At 35.9% G+C, this 27,813-nt stretch overlaps 2 protein-coding genes across 2 annotated transcripts; both read right to left on the reverse strand.

The window, feature by feature from the left end:
• Positions 1-19,368: 19,368 nt before the first annotated feature.
• Positions 19,369-21,227, reverse strand: LOC131659356 (uncharacterized). The gene is made up of 5 exons (XM_058928562.1): positions 21,017-21,227; positions 20,599-20,927; positions 20,370-20,554; positions 20,065-20,300; positions 19,369-19,946 (listed from the first exon to the last, which is right to left on the reverse strand). Exons 1-5 carry the CDS (start codon positions 21,225-21,227, stop codon positions 19,369-19,371), a joined length of 1,539 nt encoding a protein of 512 aa, XP_058784545.1.
• A 360-nt stretch (positions 21,228-21,587) lies between these two features.
• LOC131659357 (uncharacterized) lies at positions 21,588-23,554 on the reverse strand. Its single transcript, XM_058928563.1, has 5 exons — positions 23,158-23,554; positions 22,879-23,072; positions 22,575-22,821; positions 21,870-22,505; positions 21,588-21,634 (listed from the first exon to the last, which is right to left on the reverse strand). Exons 1-5 carry the CDS (start codon positions 23,552-23,554, stop codon positions 21,588-21,590), a joined length of 1,521 nt encoding a protein of 506 aa, XP_058784546.1.
• Between the last annotated feature and the right edge of the window lie 4,259 nt (positions 23,555-27,813).

Here is a 27,813-nt window from a genome sequence, read left to right on the forward strand (position 1 = left end):
TCAAATTAAAGAGGGGTTACCTTAGAGCTAGGATCACTTTAAATTTGTTTGACTTGTTTGCTTTATCTTTAAAGGCTGTTTTGGGTATTCTGCTGTGTGAAAGATCCTACACTCGGATCTAGTGTACCTTAGGTATGTGGCATTAGACCAGGGAGGCTGTACGACATGTATCGTTATGGTTGAACTGGTAGCCACCGTTAGTTTGACACTTTGGTTTGTCCTGATGGCCCTTGAATCTGATCGAGGAGACGTTTGGCTGCCGCGTGGTGTCATAAGCACTAATTCGCCCTTAGAACCTTAGTTGAACTTGACTTTGGCCTATAGGAAGTAGCGAGATGGCTGGCGTTGGATTTCTGACTGAAGCTGGTTGATACTCGATGCTACACTCATTGAGATTGGACTCAAGCGATGCTTTTGGCTAGCCGATTGTGCGCTATGTTGAGACAATGCCCACGAGAAAGATCAGGGATATGAGCACCATAGAACCCGGTTGCTATTCTAGGACAGGTTGAACCAACTAAACGTCAGTGGGGAGGGTGCTTACCTACGAACTTCAAGCAAGCCTCTAAACCTAAGGGCACTTGTATGACTTGTTTGTGTTTGCTACTAACCTTTGTTTCCTTGCAGGTTTTGTTAAAAGACTTGTTTGCCCTTACTATCTCACGCTGTGCCTAACGAACTGCATTCGCATAACATTCATGACATCATGACATCATAGCATAACATGATTTAACTAACCCTTTCAAGGATCTTAGGGATTTAGGGCGCACAATTTCAGGTACTCCCATCAAGGACCGATTTCCTAATCAAGGGGCAAGAGGATTTATTTTCCTCTAGCCATATACTTTCAAATCCAGAGGTATCCCAAATCAAAGGCGATGACCCACTCGATATGGTGAGCTTGATTATCAAAGAAGAATATTCCAAGACGAAAGTCAGAGTTCTTCAAACAAAGATGCGACTGAATCATTTTCTAATGTTGCTAACTAAATCTCCTATAGATCCTTGAAAACATTTGCATTTGCATTCATAACATCGCATCACAGGTTTCTACCACAGGTTTCTCACCTCCTCGCTGTTTATTTCAGCATCATGAATCTCGAACAATCAGTTAAAGATCTCCAAGCTCAGAATGTTGAATTCTAAGCCTTGATTCTGAATCTATCCAAGGGGCAAGAAGAGCTGAAATCCCTCCCTACCAAGGAAAAGAAGAAGAAAGGCAAGAAGACTCCGGTGTATAGGCTTATACCGATCTTACAACTCAGGGACGCCGAGCCCTCTGAAGACAGTAACGAAGATGAACAAAATGATGATGCTAGTGTCAAGACTGATGCAAAAAGTAACTCTGATTCTGCCAAGCCTTCTGAAGAAGAAGAGGACTATTAACATGAGGACGAACATTCCGATGACAAATTGTTGGAACAACGTATGAAAGCCATGGAAATTCAGAAGATACCTGGACTGGATTTTAAGGGATTAAGACTCATCTCTGGAGTTGTTATACCTCCGAAATTAAAGATCCCAACTTTTGCAAGGTACGATGGAGTCTCTTGCCCTAAGCTGCACTTGAGGTCTTATGTAAGGAAGATTCAACCGCACACTGTCGATAAGAAGCTATGGATCCACTTTTTCCAAGAGAGCTTATCTGGAACTCAACTAGAATGGTATTATCAACTGGAAGGTACCAACATCCATACGTGGGAAGATTTGGCAACTGCTTTCTATGTGCAATACCAATGCTGACCTTGCGCCAACCCGCATGCAACTACAAAGCATGTCTATGGGACCTAAGGAAAGTTTCAAGGAGTACGCCCAAAAGTGGAGAGATCTAGCTGGAAGAGCCCAACCGGCCTTGACTGATAGAATTGGTGGACATGTTCATGGGTACACTAACTGGTCCTTTCTACAGCCATTTACTAGGAAGTTCCTCATCTGGTTTCACTGACCTCATAGTGACTGCGGAACGTTTTGAAAGCGGTATCCGAAGCGGTAAAATTCAAGTGGCTACATACTCTAATACCTCAAAGAAGACGCACAATGAGAGGAATGAGTCTAATACCGTGGGAGCAGTCTTAGCCTCTAATCAAGTACTGGTACAACAAAGGGGCAACCAGCGTAAACAAGGCGCACCTAAAAGACAATTCACAAAGATCAACATAACTTTGGCTGAAGCGTTACAACAATTGCTAAAAGCAGAGTTGATCACTTTAAAGGATCCCCCTAAGAATCCTAGTACTTCTGCTCGTAGCTATAATCCTAATGAGAGGTGTGCATACCACTTCAATAGTCCCGGTCATGATACGAATAGCTGTTGGACATTAAGGAACAAGATCCAAGATATGATCGATGCCGGAGAAGTTGAATTTGATCCTCCTGAGACTCCTAACAGGAATGCTAATGTTGTGATCGGTTAGAAGGAAGAACTTTTAGATCATTAGTTTTACTTTTCATTTGCTGATTTCTATTCTGTTTGTTTAAACATTCGACTTATGATAGATATTATCTGTTTTAATAATCATCATTGATGCATTGCATATGTTTGTCTTGAATAAATTATTTCTCTATCACTCACCTTAAAATGCACTTTTACTTTGCATATGTCTTATGATATTTCAACTCCTGCTAAGCTGTGAGCCTTTTAAGGGAGAATGACGAAAATGATACCGCAACCTCATACAGTATGCTTTTGAACGGACTATGCTGACGATGTACAGGCATTGTTTCAATTCCTAAAAAATGGAGATATAAGGAAGTTAATCCCTCGTCAACCCCTTTGAGCCTAAGGTGTCCAAGTTTCTTTCTTGTGCAATTTTAAACCCTTGATCATAACCTGGGGCAGGGTAGTTCTCAGTTAATTTGGCTGTGTATTCTAAGAGAATCATTCAGTACATCTTTCAACAAAGATTTCAATCATAAGCGTTCATCCGCGCACATCAAAGAAGTGTTGGAGTTGTCAATCAAAAGCCAATGATGGTCCAGCAATCGTCAAGCAAGGCAGTCAATATATATAAAAAAAATGAAATGAAACGAAACAATGAAAAGGCATATATACGAAAAAAGCCTGCTAAGTCAAGAATCAAAAGATGACTTAGGCAAAAATCAAGGCGTCCCGCTGACTGTAAGCTCAAAATAGACAGTTCAGGCAAAAGTTAGGGGTATCAAAAAGATGAAAAAAGAAAATAGATTCCTGAACAACACAATGTTGTGACTACCTAAAGGAAGAAGTGACTGCCATCTCAAAGGTTCTCTTTGCTTATGAACCATCATCATTATCAAAGGCGCAAATCCAAAAGTCTCTTGCAACCTGAATGCATAAGGTGAATTAGCTGAGCTTAGGATCGAAGAACATCACGAAGATTGGGATGGGTATAAATAAATTTTGAGCCTTTATCTTTTGTTTCTTAAACCGTGAACCAAGCCACGTTACAACCCTCGAAAGTCCTAACTGAAGCAAGGTTAGTTCGAAAGCATACTGTCACCAAAAAGGTATCCCGACTCCTTAAGGTTTACCACAAATGCTGAGTTGATATTTCGTTTTTACAAACATCACGTTTTTACAAACATCACGTTTTACAAATATCATGTTTTTACAAACCTCACGCTTTTACATCTCCTATTTTTATGCTTTTCAAAAACTCAAGACAAATGTATGCATTGCATCTCATGAATTCATTATTAAACAAATCTTGCTACGTAATTTCAAGTGTTAGCATCAGAAAGAACCTGCACATGATACAACTAATGACTGAAGGTTATCCCGACTCAGAGAAGCAACGCCGCCGACGTATACAAGGGGCATGACACGTTTTGCCCAATCAATTTGGGGCAATAAAGTCAAGATTCCGAGAATCTCCCAAGGATGCCAAGAAAATCAGAAACATGCACCCAAGTGGGTCCAAAACTACTTCCCGATCAATCAGAGATATCATACTAAGTACTAGGGGCATGTCGCCTATAGTGCACATCTCATAAAGTCCTCGCGAGGCAAATCTCTTCAAAATTCCCTACTAGCAGGGGCAAATCCATTCAAGTACAGTTTAACGTCTTCGATCAATATCCATTGGCATGTTCTAATCAACACAAATCCAGGAATGGCAAGTGCTATAATCACTGGGGGCAATATTCAAGGCATTCATGTTTCTCCACAGAGTCGACTTCACAAGATCATATCCCCACAGAGTAATCCTCAAAGAAGATATCCTTAAACATACTCATCCAACAAAAGACATAGCTCCTCAACAGAGATTACCTCTTCAACATTACCGGTTCCCCGACACTTTTCTCTTCTCCAACATGGGTTACTAATACTTTTTGTCCCCAATCAGGGTACATCAAGTTACTGATCATCCCCAAGCAAGAATCATGAATTCCCAGCTGAGCATCTTCAAGACAAGATCAAACATTAAAATTACAAACAATAGAAGGATTTATTTTCTCAATCGAGATACTCCAAAATAGCATGTTCATACATCATGTATCATAGTAAATTCATACATACATACACCTCATTGCATAGGCATATTACTCTCATTCATTTCAAAAAAATTGCAATGCATGCATCACGACATTGCATGAAACTAATGTTTCTTTTTCAGCTTATTTCTATAATCAAATAAACATTGTCTTCTAGATATAGTGCAGAGATAATCAAGTCAACGATTCAATTCTGACGCTCATTCAAGACAAAGATTTAATTCTGACACTTAATTTTGGGTATCCTCCAAAGATAGTTCAGAGATAATCAAGACAAAGATTTAATTCTGACACTTAATTTTGGGTATCCTCCAAAGATAGTTCAGAGATAATCAAGACAAAGATTTAATTCTGACACTTAATTTTGGGTATCCTCCAAAGATAGTTCAGAGATAATCAAGACAGAGATTTAATTCTAACACTTAATTTTGGGTATCCTCCAAAGATAGTTCAGAGATAATCAAGATAGAGATTTAATTTCGACACTTAATTTTGGGTATCCTCCAAAGATAGTTCAGAGATAATCAAGACGACGATTTAGTTCTTATACTTAGTTTCGAATATCCTCCATGAATAGTTCAAAGGACTTAGATCTAATTCAGTCACTACGAACAGTGCTGACACGATCAATCTCCAATAAACTTTCTTTCAAGGCCTGGATGGCATCTGTAAGCCCATCTCCAACAGATGCCTCAATACTTCACAACACATTGAATTAGTCTTACGCATGACTTATTCTTCAACCTAACGTATGGTTTTCCAGAGACATCTAAGGATGCAATATTGAATCAGTCTAACGCATGACTTATTCTTCGACCTAACGTATGGTCTTCCAGACATCTGAGGATGCAAAGTAAATATGATCTGACGTATGACATACTTTCTAGCCTAACGCACGGCTTTCCAGACATCAATTGCTGATGCAAACTAAATTCAGTCTAACGTACGACTCATCCTAGGATACAACCTGACGTACGGTGTATTCTGACAAATATCAACACAACGAACCTGGTCTAACGTACGGCCCATCCTTCAGCCTAACGCACGGCTTTCTAGACATCTACGGATGCAATTGGATTCGGTCTAACGCACGACCCATCCTTCAGCCTAACGCACGGCTTTCCAGACATCTACGGATGAAAATTGGATTCAGTCTAACACACGACTCATCCTTCAGCCAAACGCACGACTTTCCAGACATTTAACAATGCAAACTGGACCCAGTCTAGCGCATGACTCGTCCTAAAAGTATAGCCTAAAGTACGGTTTACTTTGACACTTATCAATACAGTGGATTCAGTCTAACGTACGACTCATCACAAGTATATCCTTCAGATACGATCTAACATACGACGTATTCTGATTCTCAAGTCTATCAAGCTGGATGGCATCTTTAAGCCCATCTCCGACAATACTCTGCATGGATGGCATCTTTAAGCCCATCTCCGGAAAGTTCCTTCATCGTCAGCAAGGGCAAATTTCTTGGTATTCTAGTGTTCAATCCTCTTCCACCTTCAGATTCTGACAGGCACACAAGCCAATCTACATCTTCAGGTTTAAGAAGATTGAACAGGGGCAGCTGTCATACCCCAAAATTTGCCCTCACATATTTGCAAATGTTATTTTATTTCGAATAATTGACATAGCACAGTTGGTAAGGATTTAAGGTTAAAAGGTACAAGAGCGAGAGGTCCCGGGCTCGAATCTCACTTCTAACATTTCTCCTTTTTATTTGTTTTCTAATTTTAATTCTAACTTTATTTCCATTTATTCAAAAATCATAAAAATTGCATTTTTTTAATATTTTAATTTAATTTTCGCAATAATTAAATAGGCATATTTTAAAGTAGTCAATTTTCACTTTTATGCATTTTTAGTCAAAAAATACCAAAAATCATAAAATATTTAAAAAATCTAAAAAAGGGAGTTTTTTTTATCTTATTTGTTCTATTAATAGCTATTTTCATGTCTTAGGGATCAAGTCAATCTCATTAAATTATTTTGATTTAATTTATTGCTAGAATTAAAACAGATTAATTTTTTGGCCTTGATTTGATTTATAGATTTAAATTTTCCTTTTTTACTTAACCTATTTTTTGTGTATAAATAGTCACTCTTTTCACACATTCACAATAACTTTCTAACCCTTATTCTCACTCTCTCTCTTCTCACAAACACAAAAAATATTTTCTTCTACTTCTCCTTCTTCAGGGTTTCAATTCCGGTTGCAACACAGTAATAATTTTCCATCATATCAGTCGAATTCTGAAACTACTGTTTCGATTTGCTCCGAATTTTTTCCAGAAGTTCAGAAAAAAATTATAGAACAATACTCCTTTAGAATAAAATTCTAAAGGATTTCGACCCTCAAAATCGCAAATTCCTCTTTTTTCTATTTTATTTGATTTAATTTCTATTTTCATGTTTTCGAAAAAATCTAAAAAAAATTGTAGTTTCGTGTTCTTATTTTATTTGATTTATAATCAGGTTTTTATATTTTTTTGATTTTATTTTAATCACTTTTCTATTTTCCTATTTGTTTTCTTAACCGTAACATTGTGTTGGTTTATGAACAGGTTTTCTATGGATTGACCAAGTGGATGGTACCCCAATTGTTTTTATTTGGCCAAAAACCTTTTGGTATTTGGCCAATTCAAGGTCATTCATATTTGGCCAAAAACCTTTTGGTATTTGGCCAAATCTAGTTTATTCTTATTTGGCCAAGAACCTTTTGGTATTTGGCCAAATCAAGGTTATTCGTAATTTTGTCCATAATTTAATTTTCTAAACACCAATTCCTTTTCTTGTGTTATTATTATTACTATTACTAATATTCTTATTCTTATTATTATCTTTTGCAGGTACCTCCTTAAGCCACCACACAGAATCCCACGCCCAGCTAAGTTTCTCAATCCTTTTTATTTCAATTACATGAATCTTTTATTTACACCCTTTTCTTTTTTTAATTATTTTTATTTTTATTTTTTTTCTTTTATATTTTTTTTTATTCTATTATTATTATTTACTTATTTAACAAATTAGTTTTTTAATAATAATTTTATATTTATTTATTTAATTGAAAATTCAACTTTTTTCATAACATTAAAAATAATTGTTTTTTATAGGTTTTTAAGCTAATAATTATTTTAGGGTAATAGTTTAATTTTGGGTTAATTAAATTTATTTTATGCCTTAAACCCTGATTTTATCATGATCACTAATCACTGTTGTTGGTAGGTGTTGTACATTAACCTTAGTCTAGGTTTTTTACATATTTTTTCTATTAAACTATAATTAACTTTTGTCCCCTTTCAGGGTTTGTTTTTTCCTTACCCTTTTTTGTTTGCCTCAATTATTACTGTTTTAGTTTTTGATCTGCCACGTTATTGTTGAGGTCTTTAATGCACTAACATTTCTCTTCTTTGTGCCTAATTTTCAGGATTAACCAAAATCTTTCAGCAACGCGCCATCAGATAAAAAAAGAAGCTAAGTTCCCTTTATTTTTCTTATTATTATTACATATTTGTTTTTCTAATTCTTTTGGATTTCAACCTCCTTCTTTATAAATGTAAAAAATAATTTTTATTAATTTAAGTTGATAATTTTAAATTAATTATGATTAGTTTTTTTTTAAATTAATTAGGTTAAATAATTAATTAAGATTTTTAAGCTAGTAACTATTTTAGGGTAATAATTGAATTTTTGGCTAACTATTTTTCATCATGATCACTAATCATTGTTATTGGTAGGTGTTATCCACTAACGCACTTTTAAGCCTTGTAAACCCTTTAAGCTCACAATAAGTTTTCTTTTTAGGGTTTTTAGATCTTTAATCAATTAAGATTTGTAGATCATTCATACACTAAAAAAAAATTTCTTTTGTGCAAATTTTCAGGGTTACTCCAGTATCCTCCGACTACGCGCCGTCAAATCGAAAGCTAAGTTTTAATTCTTTTCCTATTTAAATATTACTTTACTTTTATTTTGCCTTTTGCCCAAAATAGGGTTTGCCTCGAATAGTCAATGAATCCCTCCTACACTCACCCTATTATTTTTCTTTTAATTTTCAGAGTCAATCGAGGGTTCGAGGAAAATCAAAGCGTTTAAAGATGTCTAGAACTAATTATTGATCCCTTTTATTTTTTTCGCCTTTTTAATTTCCCCCGCCCCCGCAGGTGTTTATTATAATAGCGTAGGAAATTTTATTTCTGCTTTTATTTTATTTTAATTGCGTGGTTAGTAATTTAGGGAGTGATAACCATGAATTGAACATAGATCACCTAATTACAAGATAAATGTCATCTAAGTTAACCACGTGATTGTGCACCCACACACCTTTAGGGTAATCCCTCTTGTTGCCTTATATTGTTGCCTTGTTGCCTTCATTCTGTTGCCTAAAAATAGTCAAGTCCCCCGATTCCGAGGATACCTAAAGCAAGGTTGCCTTTAAACATTGAAATTATCATATAATATTTTGTCCCTCGAAGTTGCCTCGTTAATACATGATAATTGTCCCAATTGCTAAGGTATCCTCGCATGATGCCTAAAAAGATAAAATGACTATTATATCCTTCCCTTAGACTACCTGCCCTCTTTATGGCATGGGACAGTCTTTTGGCAAATGATTATTCTCGATGACCCTTAAACATCCAATTGAAAGACTTCCTGCCCTCTCATGGTATGGATAGACCCTTTCGCCCGAAAAGCTAAAAGAACAAATTTCAAACTTAGGGTAGTTGCTACTAATTGCTTGCTCTAAATTCAAAATCTTTTTCCACTATTTTCAAAATCAAAATTCAAAAAGACTACGCTTATTTACAAGCTAAAGTTCTTATTCAAATTTCTATTCACATCTTACTTTTCAAACATTTTCAAACATTTCAAAAGTGAGCTAAGCAATTAAGAGCCCATGGATAACCATGGATACAAAGGGTGCCTTAAACCTTCCTTTGTATAATCTACCCCCCGAACTCAAAATCTTTAAAAGGTCTTTTTCTGTTCTTTTAGCCTTTCTTATTGGATAAAATAAAAGTCGGTGGCGACTCTTGCTTAACCGCGACATTTTCAATTAAAAGTCAGTTCACCGTGTTACACTAATGGTGCGAGAATTGGATTTAATTGAACAATTCCGAGATTTGAGTTTAGTATGCGAAAGTACTTCTAATAGCGTTAAGTTGGGAATGTTAAAGTTAACTAATAGTATCCTTGAAGAAATTAGAAACGGACAGAAATCTGACGTTGGATTGATAGATAAGTTGACATTAATCAACCAAGGTCGAGGAGGTGAATTCCGAATTGACGAGAATGGTGTCATAAGGTTTGGAGACCGAGTGTGTGTACCCGATGTTGCTGAGATCAGAAAGAGTATTCTGAAAGAAGGACACCGGAGTAGATTGAGCATTCATCCTGGTGCTACCAAGATGTATCATGATTTGAAGAAGTTATTTTGGTGGCCTGGAATGAAGAAGGAAATTGCTGAGTTTGTTTATGCTTGCTTAATTTGTCAGAAGTCGAAAATTGAGCATCAGAAACCGTCTGGATTGATGGAACCGTTGTTTGTTCCGGATTGGAAGTGGGATGGAATTTCCATGGACTTTGTATCTGGTTTACCTAGAACGAGCAGGAATTGTGATTCTATCTGGGTTATTGTAGACCGGTTGACGAAATCTGCTCACTTTATTCCAATAAGAATGGATTATCCGATGGAGAAGTTGGCTCAGTTGTATGTTGAGAAGATAGTGAGTTTGCATGGTGTTCTAGCTAGTATTGTGTCGGATAGAGATATGAGATTTACTTCTAAGTTCTGGACAGGATTGCAGGAAGCCTTAGGTACTAAGTTGAGGTTGAGTTCTGCTTATCATCCGCAGACAGATGGTCAGACGGAGAGAACGATTCAATCGTTAGAGGATTTGCTACGAGCTTGTGTATTAGAGAAAGGTGGTGCTTGGGATAGTTATTTACCTTTGGTTGAGTTTACCTACAACAATAGTTATCATTCGAGTATTGGTATGGCTCCGTTTGAAGCATTGTATGGTAGGAGATGTAGAATGCCGTTGTGTTGGTACGAATCTGGAGAAAATACGGTGGTTGGACCGGAGATTGTGCAACAAACTACAGAAAAGATCAAGATGATTCAGGAGAAGATGAGAGCTTCTCAGAGTCGTCAGAAGAGCTACCATGACAAAAGAAGGAAGGATATTGAATTTAAGGAAGGAGATCATGTATTCATGCGGGTTACTCCGATGACTGGCATTGGGAGAGCCTTGAAGTCGAAGAAGTTAACTCCGCGTTTCATTGGTCCATTTCAGATTACTAAGAAGATTGGAAAGGTTGCTTATCAGGTTGCTTTACCGCCTGCACTCGCTAATTTGCATGATGTGTTCCATGTATCCCAGTTGAGGAAATACATTGCGGATCCGTCTCATGAGATTCAAGTAGATGATATACAGGTGCGAGATAATCTGACTGTAGAGACGTTACCTATGAGGATTGAAGATCGTAAAGTGAATCAGTTGCGAGGTAAAGATATAGCAACGGTGAAAGTGGTTTGGGGAGGACCAGTCAGTGGAAATGTCACATGGGAGTTAGAGAGCCAGATGAAGGACTCTTACCCGGAACTTTTCGTCTAAGGTGTGTTTTCGAGGACGAAAACTCTTTTAGTGGGGGAGAGTTGTAACACCCATAATTTCAGTTTATTAATTTAATTTGGATTTAAATTAAATAATTGGAATTTTAGAATTTAAATTGGATTTAATTGGAAAATGATGGAGTAAGAGCTATTGGGCTTATGGTATGGTGATAGTAAAAGAGGGGTGCCAATTAGTTAGGCCTTTTACTAAGTTATGGTTAATTTATTTTATTTTATTTTTCATAAAATAAGAAAAAGGAACCATTTGGGGAAAAATAAAGAACACGTGAAAAGAGCAAGAGAAGAGGAAGAGACAAGAACGTGAAACCGGAAGGAGAGCATTCAAGAAATTCATCGAGGTAAGGGGGGACTCTTCCTTTTAGTATCTCTTATGTGGTCTTAGGTGATAGGTAGATTGGTGTATGGTTTAGTTCAATTAGATATTGGGATTGTTAGGTTAGGGTGTTAAAATTGGATTGAATTGATGATAATTGTGTGAACTACTTGGTTAATAATGAGTTTGGATGATGTTTTATGGTGTATAATTGAATGTATGATGATTATATGCCTGTACGTGATGTCTGGAATCGTTTTTGGGTGAAAAGGGAGTGAAATCGCAGGGTTTGTCGCAGACTTGGGGTTTGCTGAAATCGCAGGTCCGCTGAGCGGCGGGGGGTCCGCTGAGCGGAGGTCCCAAAGTAGTTCGCTCCTGTTTGACGTCGCTTGAGGTCCGCTGAGTGGGGGTCTGAAGGATTTCGCTTCTGCCTTGCTCCGCTGAGCGAGCCTTGCTGTGTGTGAATTTTCCCAAACTTCAAAATAACGTATCTTTTGATCCGTGAATCATCTCTTAGTGCTGTTTTGGGCGTTGTGCAAGTAATTAAATGTTTTACATGATGAATGATGAATAATGGTATTAGCCGACTTTATTTCCTTAAAAACTCGATTTAATTACTTGATGAGAATTGAACATTGTGTGCATATGAGATAGGTGTGACAATGTGTTTGATGTGATGATGAATTGGTGGTGATTTGTTATTATGATTGTGATGGATGCATAACTATTTGAATGATGTTGAAAACATGTACATACTTATTCGGTGATGTGGTGTTGAGATGAGTTGTTCATTGTGATTCGGTGTGTTTTAAGTATGTTATATGTGTTTCATTCATTCATATGCATTGATGTTGGATCCCGGTGATGTTTGGATCGTTGGTGGACATATTTCCCATTGTGTGGAAATTGTGTCGGTGGGCCGTATCTCGATGAGGCGTAGATCGGTTAGGTGGATTGATTCCACGGTTTATTGGTACCACATGCATATTGTCAGTTGTGTCATATGCATTTTGTCATAATATGATTGTATGGATTTCTGCAGTATGTGTTGTAACCTATTATTGTGTGAATTAATGAATAATAGATGTGAATCTGAATATGTATAATTGGGTGAACGGTATATTATGATGCTTGTTGCTTATGAATTGCATAATATTTACTAATTGAGAATGAGACTCACCCTTACATGTTGTCATTTTCAGATTGAGGAGTAGCGGCATTAGTGCTTGGTGAGGATGACTCATAGAGTTTATCCGTTTATGTTGGGTCGTGTCGGTCATGCTCTGATCTGTAACACTGGGGAACGATAGTTATAGAGTTTTTATGAAATTAATCTACTTTATTTGTGTTGGATTATGATTCCATTGGATGTATTTGATAATGTTTCTTATTCCGCTGTGATAAACATAATTACGATTTGGTGAACCGTTTCCTAATGAAGCATGACTTGACCAGGATTGGTTTATTTATTTTATATAATTGTGGCACCCTTGTGTTTATGTTTTACTCTGATATAATTGTTTAAAAATTGTCGCGGGGTTTAGAAGGGTGTTACAAGCGTAGCCATTTTGAAGGTTTATGAGAAAGAATATGAAAATGTTTTTTAGCCAGAGCAAGGCAATTAGGGGCATTTACCTTAATAATGTAGAAAATCGGTTCTTTTAGCCTTTCAGGGTGAAAGGGTCTATCCATGCCATAAGAGGGCAGGAATCCTTTCATTTGGAGGTTGAAGGGTCATCGAGAGTTCGTTCGCCATAAGACTCTCCCATGCCATAGAGAGATAGGTAGTCTAAGGGAAGGATTAGAATAGCCTTTCGTAGGCAACCAGAGGATACCTCAGCTTTTCGTAGGCAACTTTCGAGGGACGAGATCATATTAGTGTATCGAAGGCAGCATCATTAGGGACTTATGATCTTTGCATAATCGAGGCAACATGGCTGAGGTATCCTCATATTCGAGGGACATGGCTATTCTGCAAAAAAACACAAGGCAACAGGCAACAAGAGGGGTTACCAAAAAGTGTGCGTTGGTGCAGCAATCACGTGATTAATTCAATATATTATCTTATAATTAGTGAGGCTAATTCAATTCAAGGCTTGCACTCCATAAGATTACTAACCACACAAAAATATAAACAATATAATTAAAGCAATATGGGGAAGGGGAAAAAGAAACCAGTGGGGGAAAGGGAGAATGAAGCCAGCGGGTTTGACATAAGTAATAATAATAAGAAAAATAAAAAGAGGTTAAGGTTTTAGGGTTCCCGACTATTTGAGCTTTGGCGGTAGGCAAACCCTGAAAATGTGGGAAAAATAGAAACCAAGGGGTAGTGAGTGTATTATCAATTCAAACGATGATTAGGGTTAATCCTAATTTGATAAAGAAAATAAAATAAAATAGGTGTTTAAAATAAAAAATAGAACTTAGCTTTTGATTTGATCTGATATGGTTTATTGTCGGGAGTAGCCTCGAGGTCAATCCTGAAAAACGGCAAAATAGGCAAACGTGAGTGCAAAATAGTCCATTGACTTTCGAGGGTTTAAACCTAATAAATTTTATAAGGCAAATAAATAATAAGATAGAGTCGGGACTTAGCTTTGTGAAGGGCGTAGCGCGTAATCGGAAGTCATTCGATAATTACCCTGAAAAACTGCACAAAGAAAAAAGGAATTTTTCAGTATAGGCATGATCAGACGACAAACCTTGTAAACCCTGATTCGGGCACAAGTTAACTATGGTTAATAAAATAAATAAAACCAGATTAATTAATTATTGGTTTTCAACCTAATTAATTAAATCGGCAAAAACAAAATTTCGATTAAATTACTAACCCTAATAAGTATACTAATTAATAAAAATATTTAAACAAATTAAACAATCAAATAACTAAATTAAATTAATCATTTAATTTATTTAAATCAAACAAGAATTATTATTATCAATTAAGTCAATTTAATCATTTAATTATTTAAATAAAAATTATTAAAATAAATGATGATGATTTTATGAAAATAAATAAGTTATTAGTATAATAAAAGTAAAATAAATAAAAACTATAAAAAAGAAAGAAAGAAAAAAACAAAAGAAATAGAAGCATTTGTGTAATTAAAATAAAAAAAATTGGAATACTTAGCGTATAATCTGGTGTGGTTGGCTTCTGGACGTCCACGGTGTGCCTGTCAGTTTGCATGCGTTAGATCAAATATTTGCAAGATCTGATGGTGATGAGCGAAGATCCACCAGAATCTGGTGTGGGCGCGTAGCACCGAATCCATGAGTATACATAAGAAAAAGATTGACCAAAATTAAGAAGAGACACTGGGTATCGAACCCAGGTCTCGTTGATTGCCAGTTCGCCTCCACTTCCACATGCGCTGCTTGCTTTGATCGTTAATTGCCACAAACGAATTTATAATAAACAAAACAAAACACTTTTTTAAAAACTGAAAACATGCCCGCATACCATCCCCTTCCTCTGTTTTTCTATAAATGAAGGCAACCCCTTTACCTACGGTGCCTTTGCGTAGCCATAGGTTTTTTCCATGGAACCTGCAAATTATCATTGACAAACACGAACAAATAACCCAGATAGAACACACGTGACCTCCCGAGTCCAATGGGGCCATTAATTTAGTCTGAAATTGTCTCTAATTAAAAACCCTCATTTGAGGAATAAGAACACTAACTATGGCAAATCCCTTAACCTGCGATAAAACTCGAATTGAATCACCCAGATAGCTTGCACACATCATTCTAACCATGAATATGTAATCAAAGCTTGTTCATGATGCAAGAATTAACGTAATTGAAACCAAAAAAAATACTGTGCAAACCGTGAGTGCTCTGAGGATGGTACTGGATGTCTTGGCCGCTTGCGTGGATCGAATTCGACTCGAGGATCACTGAGAGAGCTTGCTTAATCCTTGTAAGGGTTTGAAATGATCTCCAAACTCCTCGGCTGCATCCCTTGTTTTCACGTTTTCTTTGAGACTCGGATAGGGGTTCTCAAACTGCCAATCCCCTTTGTATTGTCAATTTTATGCAGCTTTTATAAGGTCAAATTAGGTCTTGAAGAATAATTTTTGATTGAATCTCATTGAATGTTGATTGAGTGAGATTGAGGATAATTGAGATTTGTTTCTTTTTTTTGAGATATTGAAACCGAAAGTTGTTTCTGATGCACACAGGGAGAGACTCCTTTTTTTTTTTAGTCTAGCTTTACAATCCAACCTCATACCTCTCTCTTCATTATTTTATTTTTTATTATTTTTTCTTCTTTAATAAATTAACAAGGGGAAAAGGATTATAATACTATCCTAAAATAGAAGACAAAAGCCTAACAAAACTATTCCTGATAAAACTTATAAAAAATAAAAGAAATTAATTCATAATATAGTAATAATAATAATTAATAATTCTAACCTTTAAAACGTGACAGTTAAAAAACTAAACTTAAAAATTACTAAAATTAATAAAAATTGTCATATTAGAAAGATAAGGTAAAAGTGTCGAGAAGTGGGATTCAAACCTGTGAACTTATATCCGTAAGTTTTAACCTCTTACCAATCGTGTCATTACTTTGATTCGTAATAAAATGGCATTCACAAATATGTGAGGGCAAATTTTGGGGTATGACATATGGTCTTAAACAATCTTCTAGGACTTGGTTTGAGAGATTTAGCACTATTATTCAACAAATTGGTATGATGCGATGTGAAGTTGATCACTCAATGTTTCATCGTCACTCATTTGTTAGGTGTATTTACTTAATTGTGTATGTGGACGACATTACCATTACAGGTAATGATCATCATGGAATCACACAAGTAAAACAACAATTTGTCATCGTTTCTAAACAAAAGACCTCGACAGACTTCGTTATTTCTTGGGCATAAAGCTTGCCCAATCCAAACAGGGGATTGTGATTTCACAAAGAAAATATGCTATGGATATTTTGAAGAAGACATGACTGTCAAGTCAGTTGACACTCCGATGGATCCCAATGCTAAACTTATGCCAGCTCACGGGGAGCCACTTTCCAATCCTGAAAAAATATAGAAGATTAGTTGGAAAACTGAATTACCTCACTATTACTCGCCCAAATATTTCATTTCATGTTAGTGTGGTAAGTCAAATTCTTATCTCTCATTGTAAAGGGCATTGGGAAGCTATGATTCGGATATTAAAATATATTAAAGGAGCTATAGGAAAATGCTTACTTTATGAAGACAAGGGACACACTCGAGTTGTAGGATACTCAAATGCATATTGGGAAGGTTCTCCTTCTGATAGGATAGGAGACCCACCTCAAGCTATTGTGTTTCTTGGGTGGTAACTTAATTAAGAAACAAAGTGTCGTTGCAAGGTCAAGTGAGGAAGTAGAATATCGAGCCATGGCAACAATAATCTGTGAGCTTATATGGCTCAAACAGATGCTTCACGATCTGAGATTCGGGGATGTTTCACATATGACACTTATTTGTGATAATCAAGCAACTCTATATATTGCATCAAATCCAGTGTTCCATGAGAGAAGTAAAAACATTGAGATTGATTGTCATTTCATACGGGAGAATATTTTATCTGGAGATGTCAACATTAATTTTGTCAATTCAAATGATCAGTTAGCTGATGTTTTCACTAAGTCTTTGAGAGGTCCCCGAATTAATTATATTTGTAACAAGCTTAGTGCATATGATATATATGCTCCAGCTTGAGGGAGAGTATTAGATATCAAAATATTTCGTATCACATAAATAGAATATTCTGTAAGTAATTAGAATATCATGTAAATAGGAAATAGAATATTATGTAATTACTATGACATTTATTCCTCCTATTATATATAATGAGCTCCGTTATGTAATTCAAACACATAGATTCAATCCAACTTTCCTCTTGTTTTCTCATTATTCAACAATTTTATTTTTTTCTCTATTTATTTATTATCAATAATCAATTTTTTATTTTAATAAAATTAATAATTTAGTTTATCTCACATTTCACTATCAACACTATCTATTTTATTTTAATCAACCATTGTCTTAATTTGAGAGACAAAATCTTTATTTTTAAATATTAATTTTTTTCTCCATTTCACGATTACTTTTTTTATGATTATTTGATACAACTAAATTTATATGATTATTGCTCATTTTACAATTAAGTAAATTATTTCAAATTTTTCATGTGTATCTAAATACATTTTATATTGTATCAAATAATTTTTTTTCTCATAGGTCATTATCACTAGAATGTCTATCTTATTTTAATCAACAATTTTCAAGACAAAATCTTTATTTCAAAATATCTTTTTTTTTTCCTTTCTTCTTCTCACGAGTTACTTTTTTTCTTTTTACATTATTATTTAATACAATTAAATTGACTCATTTCTAATTTAATTGTATCAAATAAAATTTCTATTTTATGGGTCACTATCAACACAATACATATTTTATTTTAATCAACAACTACTTTAATCTTAAAGATAAAATTATTATGTTTAAATATTAGATCTTTCTTTTTCTTTCAATAGACGAGTCCATTTTTTTCTATTTTGTATTTTAATACAATTTAATTTATATAATCATTGTTCATTTTAAAATTAATAGTTAATTTTAAATTTAAATATATATCTAAATATTTGATAATTATGCAGTCGCACAAAAGTATATGTTTCTTGCTAGTTACTCCCTCCGTTTTTTATTATAAGTCGTTTTAGACTTTTTACACAGTTTAAGAAAAATAATAATTGTTGAATGAAAATGAGAAATTATGAAAGTTTTTACAAAATTATCTTTCATTAATGACATATGGAAGATAAATTTATATAATTGAAAGGAGAGAGAATAATAAATATTTAAGGATATAATAGGAAAAGTAGCATTAATTATTCATTGGAATTGTAAAGCGACTTATATTTAAATACAAATTTTTTTTCCAAAACGACTTATAATAAAAAACGGAGGAAGTATATAATAATTTCGTACTGATTTTGTCGATCTTTGTGCTCTAACTCAACCATGACATAATTATAACATACAATTTAGAATATTGTCTCCATAATGATTTATAAGAAAAACATACATATTTTTGTTGTTATAAACTAAACTGTATTTAAAGTGCATTTAATTTGTTTTTTTTATCTAATTTTTCACATAAATAATAATTTATTAAATTTGCTTTTACATCTTCGCATAAACATCTTTTAGAAAAACACAAAAATTTGAATTTTCTAAATAAATATAAAAAAAATTGTCAAGAAATATGAAATATTTGCCTTTGCTTATAAATCATTAAGAAGGAGCATGTTATTGTCAACTATCGCCATATCTTATGACAAATTAACCTATCATTAATGTTTTACTTAATCATCATCTATAACAAAACATTTAACTATTGTCCATTTTAGTTGCCCAATCAATAACTAACCTCATATTAACAATTATCATCTCGTTATTATTTATTACTACTAAACACCACTAGTAACCGTGCTGTCGCACGGGTTATTTTTTAGTGATGTTGTGTTGTTCCGGATGAAATTAACATATGGAATTTGACTATAATGAAAAGATATAATCTGCCAAAAAATATATTAATAATATATTGATAGTATTGTTAATGTCATGAAAATGCAGAAGTATTAGCCTCCATATGAATATTTTTGGCTCTAGTAAAATTCCAAATGTTATAAGCATAGTACTGACCAAACAATATGCTGCTATAAATAAGCGGAGAAATACAAAATGTGTTACAAAAGCTTATAAAAAATAAGTCGAGCTGCAACATGACATTCCAAAATGAAGTGAATGAATATAACCTGAAAGATATGAAAAAAACAGAATTTCAGTTATATTGCAAATGAATAACAATTCAAAGTGGTAAATCTATTTGATACATGTTTGGTACTAAATAATATGTAGCCTCGAACTTTTTAAATGTTATGAAAGACTTCCTTGAAAACAACATTGGTGGTAGAGAGCATAGGTTGTTTCTCTTTGTCATGAATAAGAATCCTCAAACCCTTTTTCGATTTGACTCTTGAGATAGCGACATACAATTGCCCATGACTAAAAACTTCCTTTGGCAAATACAATCCCACATTGTCAAGTGACTGGCCCTGTGACTTGTTAATAGTCATGGCAAAGGAAACAATAATTGGAAATTGGCGTCTCACCAATTTAAATGGCCATGGAGACTGTGAGGGGGATAAAGACATTCTAGGAATATAAAAGATGTTACCAATATTTTTTCCAGAAACGATCTTGGCTTCAATGACATGGGCAGCAAGTCTGGTTACAGTTAGTCGTGTGCCGTTGCACAAGCCCTCTGACTGATCTAGGTTGCGCATTAACATAATAGTGGCCCCGACTTTCAACCTGATTGAATGGCTAGGCAATCCCGAGGTTTTCAGAGCGTTCAAAAACTCGGGGGTGACATGCTCATATGCATCAAAGTTAGTTACATCTGATCTATCAATGGAATCACTACTAAAGTATTCTCTCTCTTCTCCTACATCATGAAAAAACAAAGAATTAGTTAATAATGTTAATAGAAAAAAGGTTATATTTATGTACCAAAGATATTTATGATTAACATTTAGGAAATGAACTAAGTGGCATATCAATACCTGGAAGAAGGTTAGTGATATATTGGTTGATATCATCAACTACTTCGATTGTTGAAGCTAATATCGCACGACTTTGAAGATCATTGGAATCAAGATAATTATGAATGAGATCAGGGTAGGTATCTTCAACAATGGCCTGAATAGGATCTGCAAAGTTTGAAATTATGAACTCATCTGGAATACAGATATCAACATAACCATCATTAGGTTCACACATGGTCCCATCTCCAATATTTAAAATCCACTCAGAAAAGCTCCTAATCTCATCAGCTGTAGCAGTAGGTGGACCACTTTGCAATCTCATGTTCTTTGTAAGTCTCAATACTTTACAATGATCCCAAATATAAGAAGCATTAATTGTTGCATGGATAATATCAGATCTAGTACCTCTTGGTATAACAGGAAGAATCTGTCTGAAGTCACCACCAAAAACAACAACCTTACCTCCAAATATTTTTTTAGATGCATGTGTGGGGCCACTCATGATATCTTTTAAGGATTTGTCCAAAGATTTTCGAAGCAAAACTTGTTAGCCATAGGAGCCTCATCCCAGATGATTAAATCCGTAAACTTAAGAAGCTCAGCAATATCATCTTTTTTTTCAATGTTGCAAATAGAAGTCTCTAAAGTAGGAACGGGAATCTTAAATCTAGAATGAGTTGTTCTTCCTCCTGGTAACAACAAACTTGCAATTCCACTTGAAGCAACCGGCAAGACAATTTTCTTTTTGGACCTAAGTGCTGCTGATAAAGTGTTCCACATAAAGGTCTTACCAGTCCCACCATAGCCATATAAAAAAAACACCCCACCTTGTTGCTTTTCTACGGCATCCATGATTTCCTCAAAAATGCTTCGTTGCTCATCTATTTATAATAGTTAATTCAAAAAAGAGTGTTAATAAAAACATAAAATGGGTATACTTTCAAATATTTATTCAATAGAGTCTACTTACCTGTAAGAGAAGCATACAAAGTATCAAAAATTTGTTTTTGAGCAACAACCTCATATTGAAGTTCATCATAAAGTAGCCTATTTCCAGTAAAGGAGACGACAAAATCTTTTGGATATGGCATTGTCTTGAAGTCTTTCAGACTTCGATTATTATTTTGTAAAAGTGTCTCAATGGCCATAAGTGTCCTTTCTTTTAGCTCGGCATCGCTCATTGTCAGACCTACGAAATAATTGGTAATAATAGAATGTGATGAATGATAGAAATAAGAACTAAATATTACTTAGACATTTGTAATAATGATAGTTACATATGGATGATAGGCAATGTATCAGTTTTGGAAATGAAGATCTAAAAAAACTTAATGAGACATAGTTTCTACAGGCTACTTTCCATTGTTCTTATACTGCACATGTAAGCTGGCAGTGTTTTAATTTCTAATGTGATATCCAACACCGACACGGTTTGAGTCATTGTTTGTACATTATAGTCTCCATTCTGCATACCATATATTGTAACCCATTAGTTAGGAATCTTCTCATAGAAAAAAGAATAAAACTTGTCAGATGGTATATTAAACGGATTCTGAGTTCCCAGCATATAGACCATAGTTTGTAAATACTAAAACAATTATGACATTTATATTTTTAAATTAGGCAAGGTATTTTAATTATTATATGATGGTGTTCCCCACGGTTTACTCTAAGTTAATGCATTAACTTGGATATTCTGGTTCAAATATATTGGATGCATGTTATATGTAAAATAAAAACAGTATTATGCAGGTAGACAGTTAAATGCATGAAGGGAGCAATATATCTAAACAAATACCACAGTGAGAGTAAAAAGAAAATACCTTGATTTCTTGTGAATAAGCGTTGCTCATAAAGAATGCCATCTGATAAATACATCCAAGTCTTTCTCCATACATGTTCCGGTCTGTTCATGGAAGAAGATAACAACATTGTTACAAATAACTTGCGTAAAAAAGGACCGGAACCCCAAAGATGTGCCTCTTTGATCGCCTCGACAAATTCTCGATCATCTTGTAGAAATCCCATCGCAAAGCATGCGTCCCTAAAAGTTTTAAGTTGTTTTCCATCAACTTTCTTAATGTCTTTATAGCATAAAGGACCCTTTGTGACAGTGAGCATCATTCTTAAATAAAACAATTCGCCAGTGCTTTGAGGAACCCAAATGAGTCGACCAATGGTATATCCTCTTTTCCTTGGCTTCCAAGTCCGACTTCTTTTATGATAAACAAATTTTGAAACAAAGTCACCATAAGTTAGCAATCTTGCTTCCTCGTAAGTTTTGTTTGCCTCAAACCAAGAAGTAAACATTGACTCGGTTACACTTGGCTTGAGTAAAACATCACCAACGTGCTCGTAGTCTTTGTAGTACACGGAGTTTTCACCTTCCATAAGAAAAAACAGTCTCTCTACAGCCGGCTTCCTTCCATGTATGGAATAAGAAAAGATCCTCCAACATGCTTAACTTGGGGAGATGTATCGACAATCCAAATATTGCTTGATCTCGTCAACGTTGTTTTTGTCCTGACCTTGTATGATTGCAGAAATACGATCCGACCCTTTGTTAATGTATTTGAAAAGGTATTTGATGGAAGTACTTTGGTTGCACCATTCCATGTTGATGTGGGCTTCGTATTTCAATAGCAAACTTGGATTGTGAGGCACCACATGACCACTATGAAAGATGATTCCGTTCATTTCAATTGTGTGTCCGTTGTTTCTTCTCCTATAAACCGGATAGCCCTCGTGATCCACTATAGTCGTAGGCTGAAATTTCTTAGGATAAAACTTGGTGCACTTGTTATCCTTCATGCAAGGTGAGATGAGATTTGCCAAACCACAAGGACCATGGACCATGTGAGATTTTACCAAATTGTATAACCGAGGGTGTCTTCTGGGATCGGGGACTTCCGCACTAATGATCTTGTCAATGTCATCGGGCGTTGGATATTTGTTTGAAGGATGCAAAAACAGCAATATATGGGCATGAGGTAGTCCTCTCTTTTGGAACTCAATGGTGTACATATCTAGCATGGGAACAATAAAACAAAATTAGAAATCATGAAAGCAATGGTATTCAAACGTTTAAGTAAATGGGAAGAGGTAACTCACAAGCAAGCACTTTTCCTAGAACGCCTTTTTTGGTTAAATCTGAAAGGAGTTGATCGAATTTGATTTTGAAAACTCTTGAAATGACATCCGGGCGATCTTGAGGCTTCAAATGTAGAGGTCCGAGAACTCTTTGAATCTCCGGCCAATTTGGGTTACATGTAAAAGTAATAAACAAATCGGGAAATCCAACTTTACTGCATATAGCCATCCCATCATAGTACAATTGATCCATAAACCTACGGCCGCCAACAAAGGAAGAAGGCAAAACAACTCGTTTACCTATGCTTATTCCTGGAGCTTGACTTTGATCGCCCTCTTTCTCTAAAGAGTTGTACTTGGACACTCGAAGCTTTGGTTGATTTTTACGTAGCCACTCTAGTTTCTCGGATTCTAACATTGTGTAACCATCGACCAGGAATTGTTGGAACAACCTTCTCGAAGATAACAAAGTCTTAGCTTCAGAAAACCTTGTCTGAATGCGGAAAGCAAGCCATTCGCGTATTGTGAGCCTATTTCTTATGCTGTTTTCGTTGACGGGCAAGTCTCTATGTGCAACATCAGGTCTATAACCGTCCGCACCATAAGGAAATATCAAAGGATACTGGTAAGCCATGTAAGCGGCATGTAGCTCGTTGATTCTTTGAAGTTAGGGATGGCAAACAGACCCAAACCCGCAGGGCCCACCCGCACCCGAACCCGAGTCAACGGGTGAAAACCCGAGTTGACTGGGTTTGGGTTCGGGTTCGGGTGCAACCCGATATTTCGGGTGCGGGTTTGGGTCCTATGAAACCCGCGCCCGAAACCCGAAATCACACCCGAATATATATATATATATATATATTATGGAAAGTTGTAAGAAAATTGTAGGAATAATATATTTTATGTATTTTGTTATGGGTTTGGGTTTGGGTGAAAAAACCCGAACCCAACGGGTGTGGGCGTGGGTGTTATTTTGTCACCCGAATAGCTTTTGGGTTTGGGTTCGGGTTCGGGTGGTAATTTCGGGTGCGGGTTTGGGTAGTATAAAACCCGCACCCGCGGGCACCCGTTGCCATCCCTATTTGAAGTCTTCCTCCCTTTGTATGCATTATGATATCCCTCATTTCCGCCGTGTCAATATCACCAACAACCAAAGCAGCCACTTCAGACACAGTTGGTTGATTATAGACCCTGCCATCGGTGGATCGGTTTGAAATGAGCCGCAGCTTTAGATTTGGAGTTTCCCCATTATTTAACCACTGTTTTGCCATTTGAAAACTTTTAGCATGAGGATTGAATTCATACAGCATGCTTGCTAATCGACTAACAACTTCCGGATCAAAATCTTCTTTGTTCCTTGATATGGAGAAAAAATGAATATTAATTCAAAAGATATTAAAACAGTAACAATATTTACAAAGGAGATATATATGTCACATTCACAGGGATGGGTTTCAAGAAATAACCTTAGTCCATGCATTCGATTTTCAACTTCATTTTCGGTGTCATAAATGTATAACTGAGCAAACTTAGGTTTTTGACCTTGCGGAGGCAACAAACTTCCTATTCGGTGACATGTTTGACCTTGTATCCTTAGTGTTGGAGGCCCACGTCCATTGTTAAATCGATTGTCAACCTTTGCCCCCGGTGATGTGAATGCAAACATCATGTTGTAAACTCGGATCTGTTGTTGGAACTTGCGGCTAACCAAACTATCGTGATCAAACAAAAGTTTTGCAAGGGTTTCTGGAGGCTCTCTAAGAAGTGGGATTTCAACTTTCCCGTTCCCACAACACATCATAAACTTCGGGTTGGCGGAATGAGAACTTTTATGCATTCTCTCTTGATACCACATCATCGCTTTACAATATCGGCATTCAATAAGAGGGGATCCGATATCGTAATATTCTACAAAAGCATGGAATATATCAATATTATAGAAGAAATGGAATATTTAAACATAACTGAAGTACTGTATGCTGGATGTGTTTTAGAACTTATACCTTCAGAGTGGCCGGCAGCGTTATCATGAATTGTGAAAGGTGCATCATAATTGTCGTCTTCCGAGAATAACTCATCATCGGATAGATATGCTGTAATTTTATGATAAAGAAAAAAATCACATGTGTGGGTATAGTTGAAACCCAATGGGAAAAACGGGCTGTAGAGACAGTTATGAATTTCAACCAATATATATAGTGTACTTCCAAGAAGGGTTGTTGAGACAGGTATGGGCTTCAACCAAACATACGGTGTACGATATCGAATTATTAAACTTACTTGCAAAAGGGTCATAGTCGCTTTCATTGTCCGATTCGCTATTAAAATCCAAATTGGCTGTAGGTGTAAAAACCGGACATGTTGGAGTCATTCGATTTTTGGGAGGATGTGTCGGTGTTGAGACCGGGGTATACTCGTCAGCACCAAGACTGCCCCTATTATCCAATTCGCATATTAGATAGTTGTATTGAAATAAATTGTCAAGGGAATGGTTACAATTAAATTCAGGTACCTTGATTTGCATACTTCAGTTGGCGTCATTCGATATTTGGGAGCATGTGTCGGTGTTGAGACCGGCGTAAACTCGTCAGCACCTAGACTGCCCCTATATTCCAATTTGCATATTAGATAGTTGCATTAAAATAAATTGTCAAGGGAATGGTTACAATGTCATGTTTGGTACCTTGATCTCCTATCTTCAGTTGGCGTCATTCGATTTTTGGGAGCATGTGTCGGTGTTGAGACCGGCGTATACTCGTCAGCACCAAGACTGCCCCTATTTGCCAATTCGCATATTAGATAGTTGCATTTAAATAAAATGTCACAGCAATGGTTACAATGTCAGGCAGTGGTACCTTGATCTGCATACTTCAGTTGGAATAGACTGTTGGAAGTTAATTGTTTGGTTGGAGATGTCTGTATTCTGATTCATAGGGAGGTTAGGAGCAGTGGATTTTTTCCTAGGCCTGCCCCTGCCAGGTTTATGGAATGTTGAACACCTATTCAATTTTCAAAGATTAGTAAGATCAAACTTACAAATATATAGGTGTTTTGAAGGGTAATTTAATGAATTGATCAAATAATCTACCCAGGCTGTGGGTTTGCGCTTGAGGTCTGAGTTTGCATGGCAGTTTCTTGCGTATTCGTTGGTATAGGAAACTTTCTGCACAAGTTAAGCGCCATATTTGGAACTCCATATTGATTTTTAGGCCGTCCCCGAGCTGTCTTGGAATCCGGTGGACATCTATTGACAAAGAAAATGTGGAATACATTAGAATTTTTTACCTATAGACAGTTGACTTATTAGATATAAACAATGGTTGAAACAATATGTATGAAAGAAAAATAATTACAATAACGTGGCTCTATTAGAAGAACTCTCGGCTCGAACGACGTTCTTTTCATGAAGCGGAAGGGGGTGTTGATTAGTTATGCTTGGAATTACAAAAGTATCATTTTCCTTAAGTGTAGAAGTTGATGCAAACTTTGAGTAAAGATTTGTTCCTAATGAGCCAATGTGGGAGCTTCTAAGATTTTTAAAACCGTGTATTGATAGGCTAGGTTCTGTCCCTGCTGTGGTGTCGTTTTCTTTTACCTCCCCGTTTCACTTGGGAGGACGGCACGCTAAACCCTTCACGCGAAATTTGGAAGGAGAATGCGCCCGTGGTGGGATGAATTTTATTTCAGTTCTTCCTACGATATCACACGAACTTTCTTATTTGTCCTACGAGTAGGAAAGGGGAAAAAAGATCTCAACTAAACCCTAGGAGTTTGCTAAGTGTGGGGATTTACACCTAGACTAGAAATTCTGGAGTCCGGGAGGTCGGTTATACATAGGGAAGTGTTTAAACACCCTACATATCTGTAGTACTCTACAGGAACCTTCTCTGTGTCATTGTGTTTGTGTTTATTGCTAATGATTGGGAAAGTTTCTCCTTTGTGTTAGGAGAAGGAATTGAATTGATTGAAGAAAGACAGACAGATAGACAGACTGACTATTTTTGGTATTTTATTAGCTCGCTGAGATTCCTTGTGAACCTCATGCCTACATATCCCTAGTGGAAGTCAGAGCTTAATGTAGTTCGGGGAACTAACTAGGGAAATTAATTGTTTTTGGTGCCTTGCTTGAAGCTCAAGGTTGAAGCTTGGAATTAAATCTCTGTTTACAGTAAAGAGACATGAAATTATCTCTACAAAGAGGTATTTGTACTATTCTACCACAAACATTTTGAAAGAGTGACAGAATAACTGGATTCATTTCATTCAAGAGGGGGACCTTACTTGGGTGTACAAGTATGCCAGTCAGATGCCTCTTAAATGAAAGAAAGATGCTCGTCCAAATTAGGGAAAGTGTACAAGTCTGGGGATGTGCCAGAGCATGTCTTTCAGAGTCCTAAATGGGAGACTTTGATTGAAATTGAAATTGAAATGTTTGTTTGTTTGAATGTGGTAGAGTAGTAAAAAAAATATCTCTCTATAGAGATAAGCTATGTCTATCTACTGTATGAAAGATTTGACTTTAGCTGGCTTGTATGAGGCCCAAGCTTGAGGCTTTTTGATTGATTAATTAATGTTATATTTGACTCTGGGAGGTGGCTCCATTGGGGGTTAATTACAGGGTATTTTTGTGTTCTGTACAAAGCCAAGAATTGAGGCTGACTCTGTTTAGGGAGACTC

Source organism: Vicia villosa, linkage group LG3 (genome assembly GCF_029867415.1).
Source record: "Vicia villosa cultivar HV-30 ecotype Madison, WI linkage group LG3, Vvil1.0, whole genome shotgun sequence".
NCBI lineage: Eukaryota > Viridiplantae > Streptophyta > Magnoliopsida > Fabales > Fabaceae > Vicia > Vicia villosa.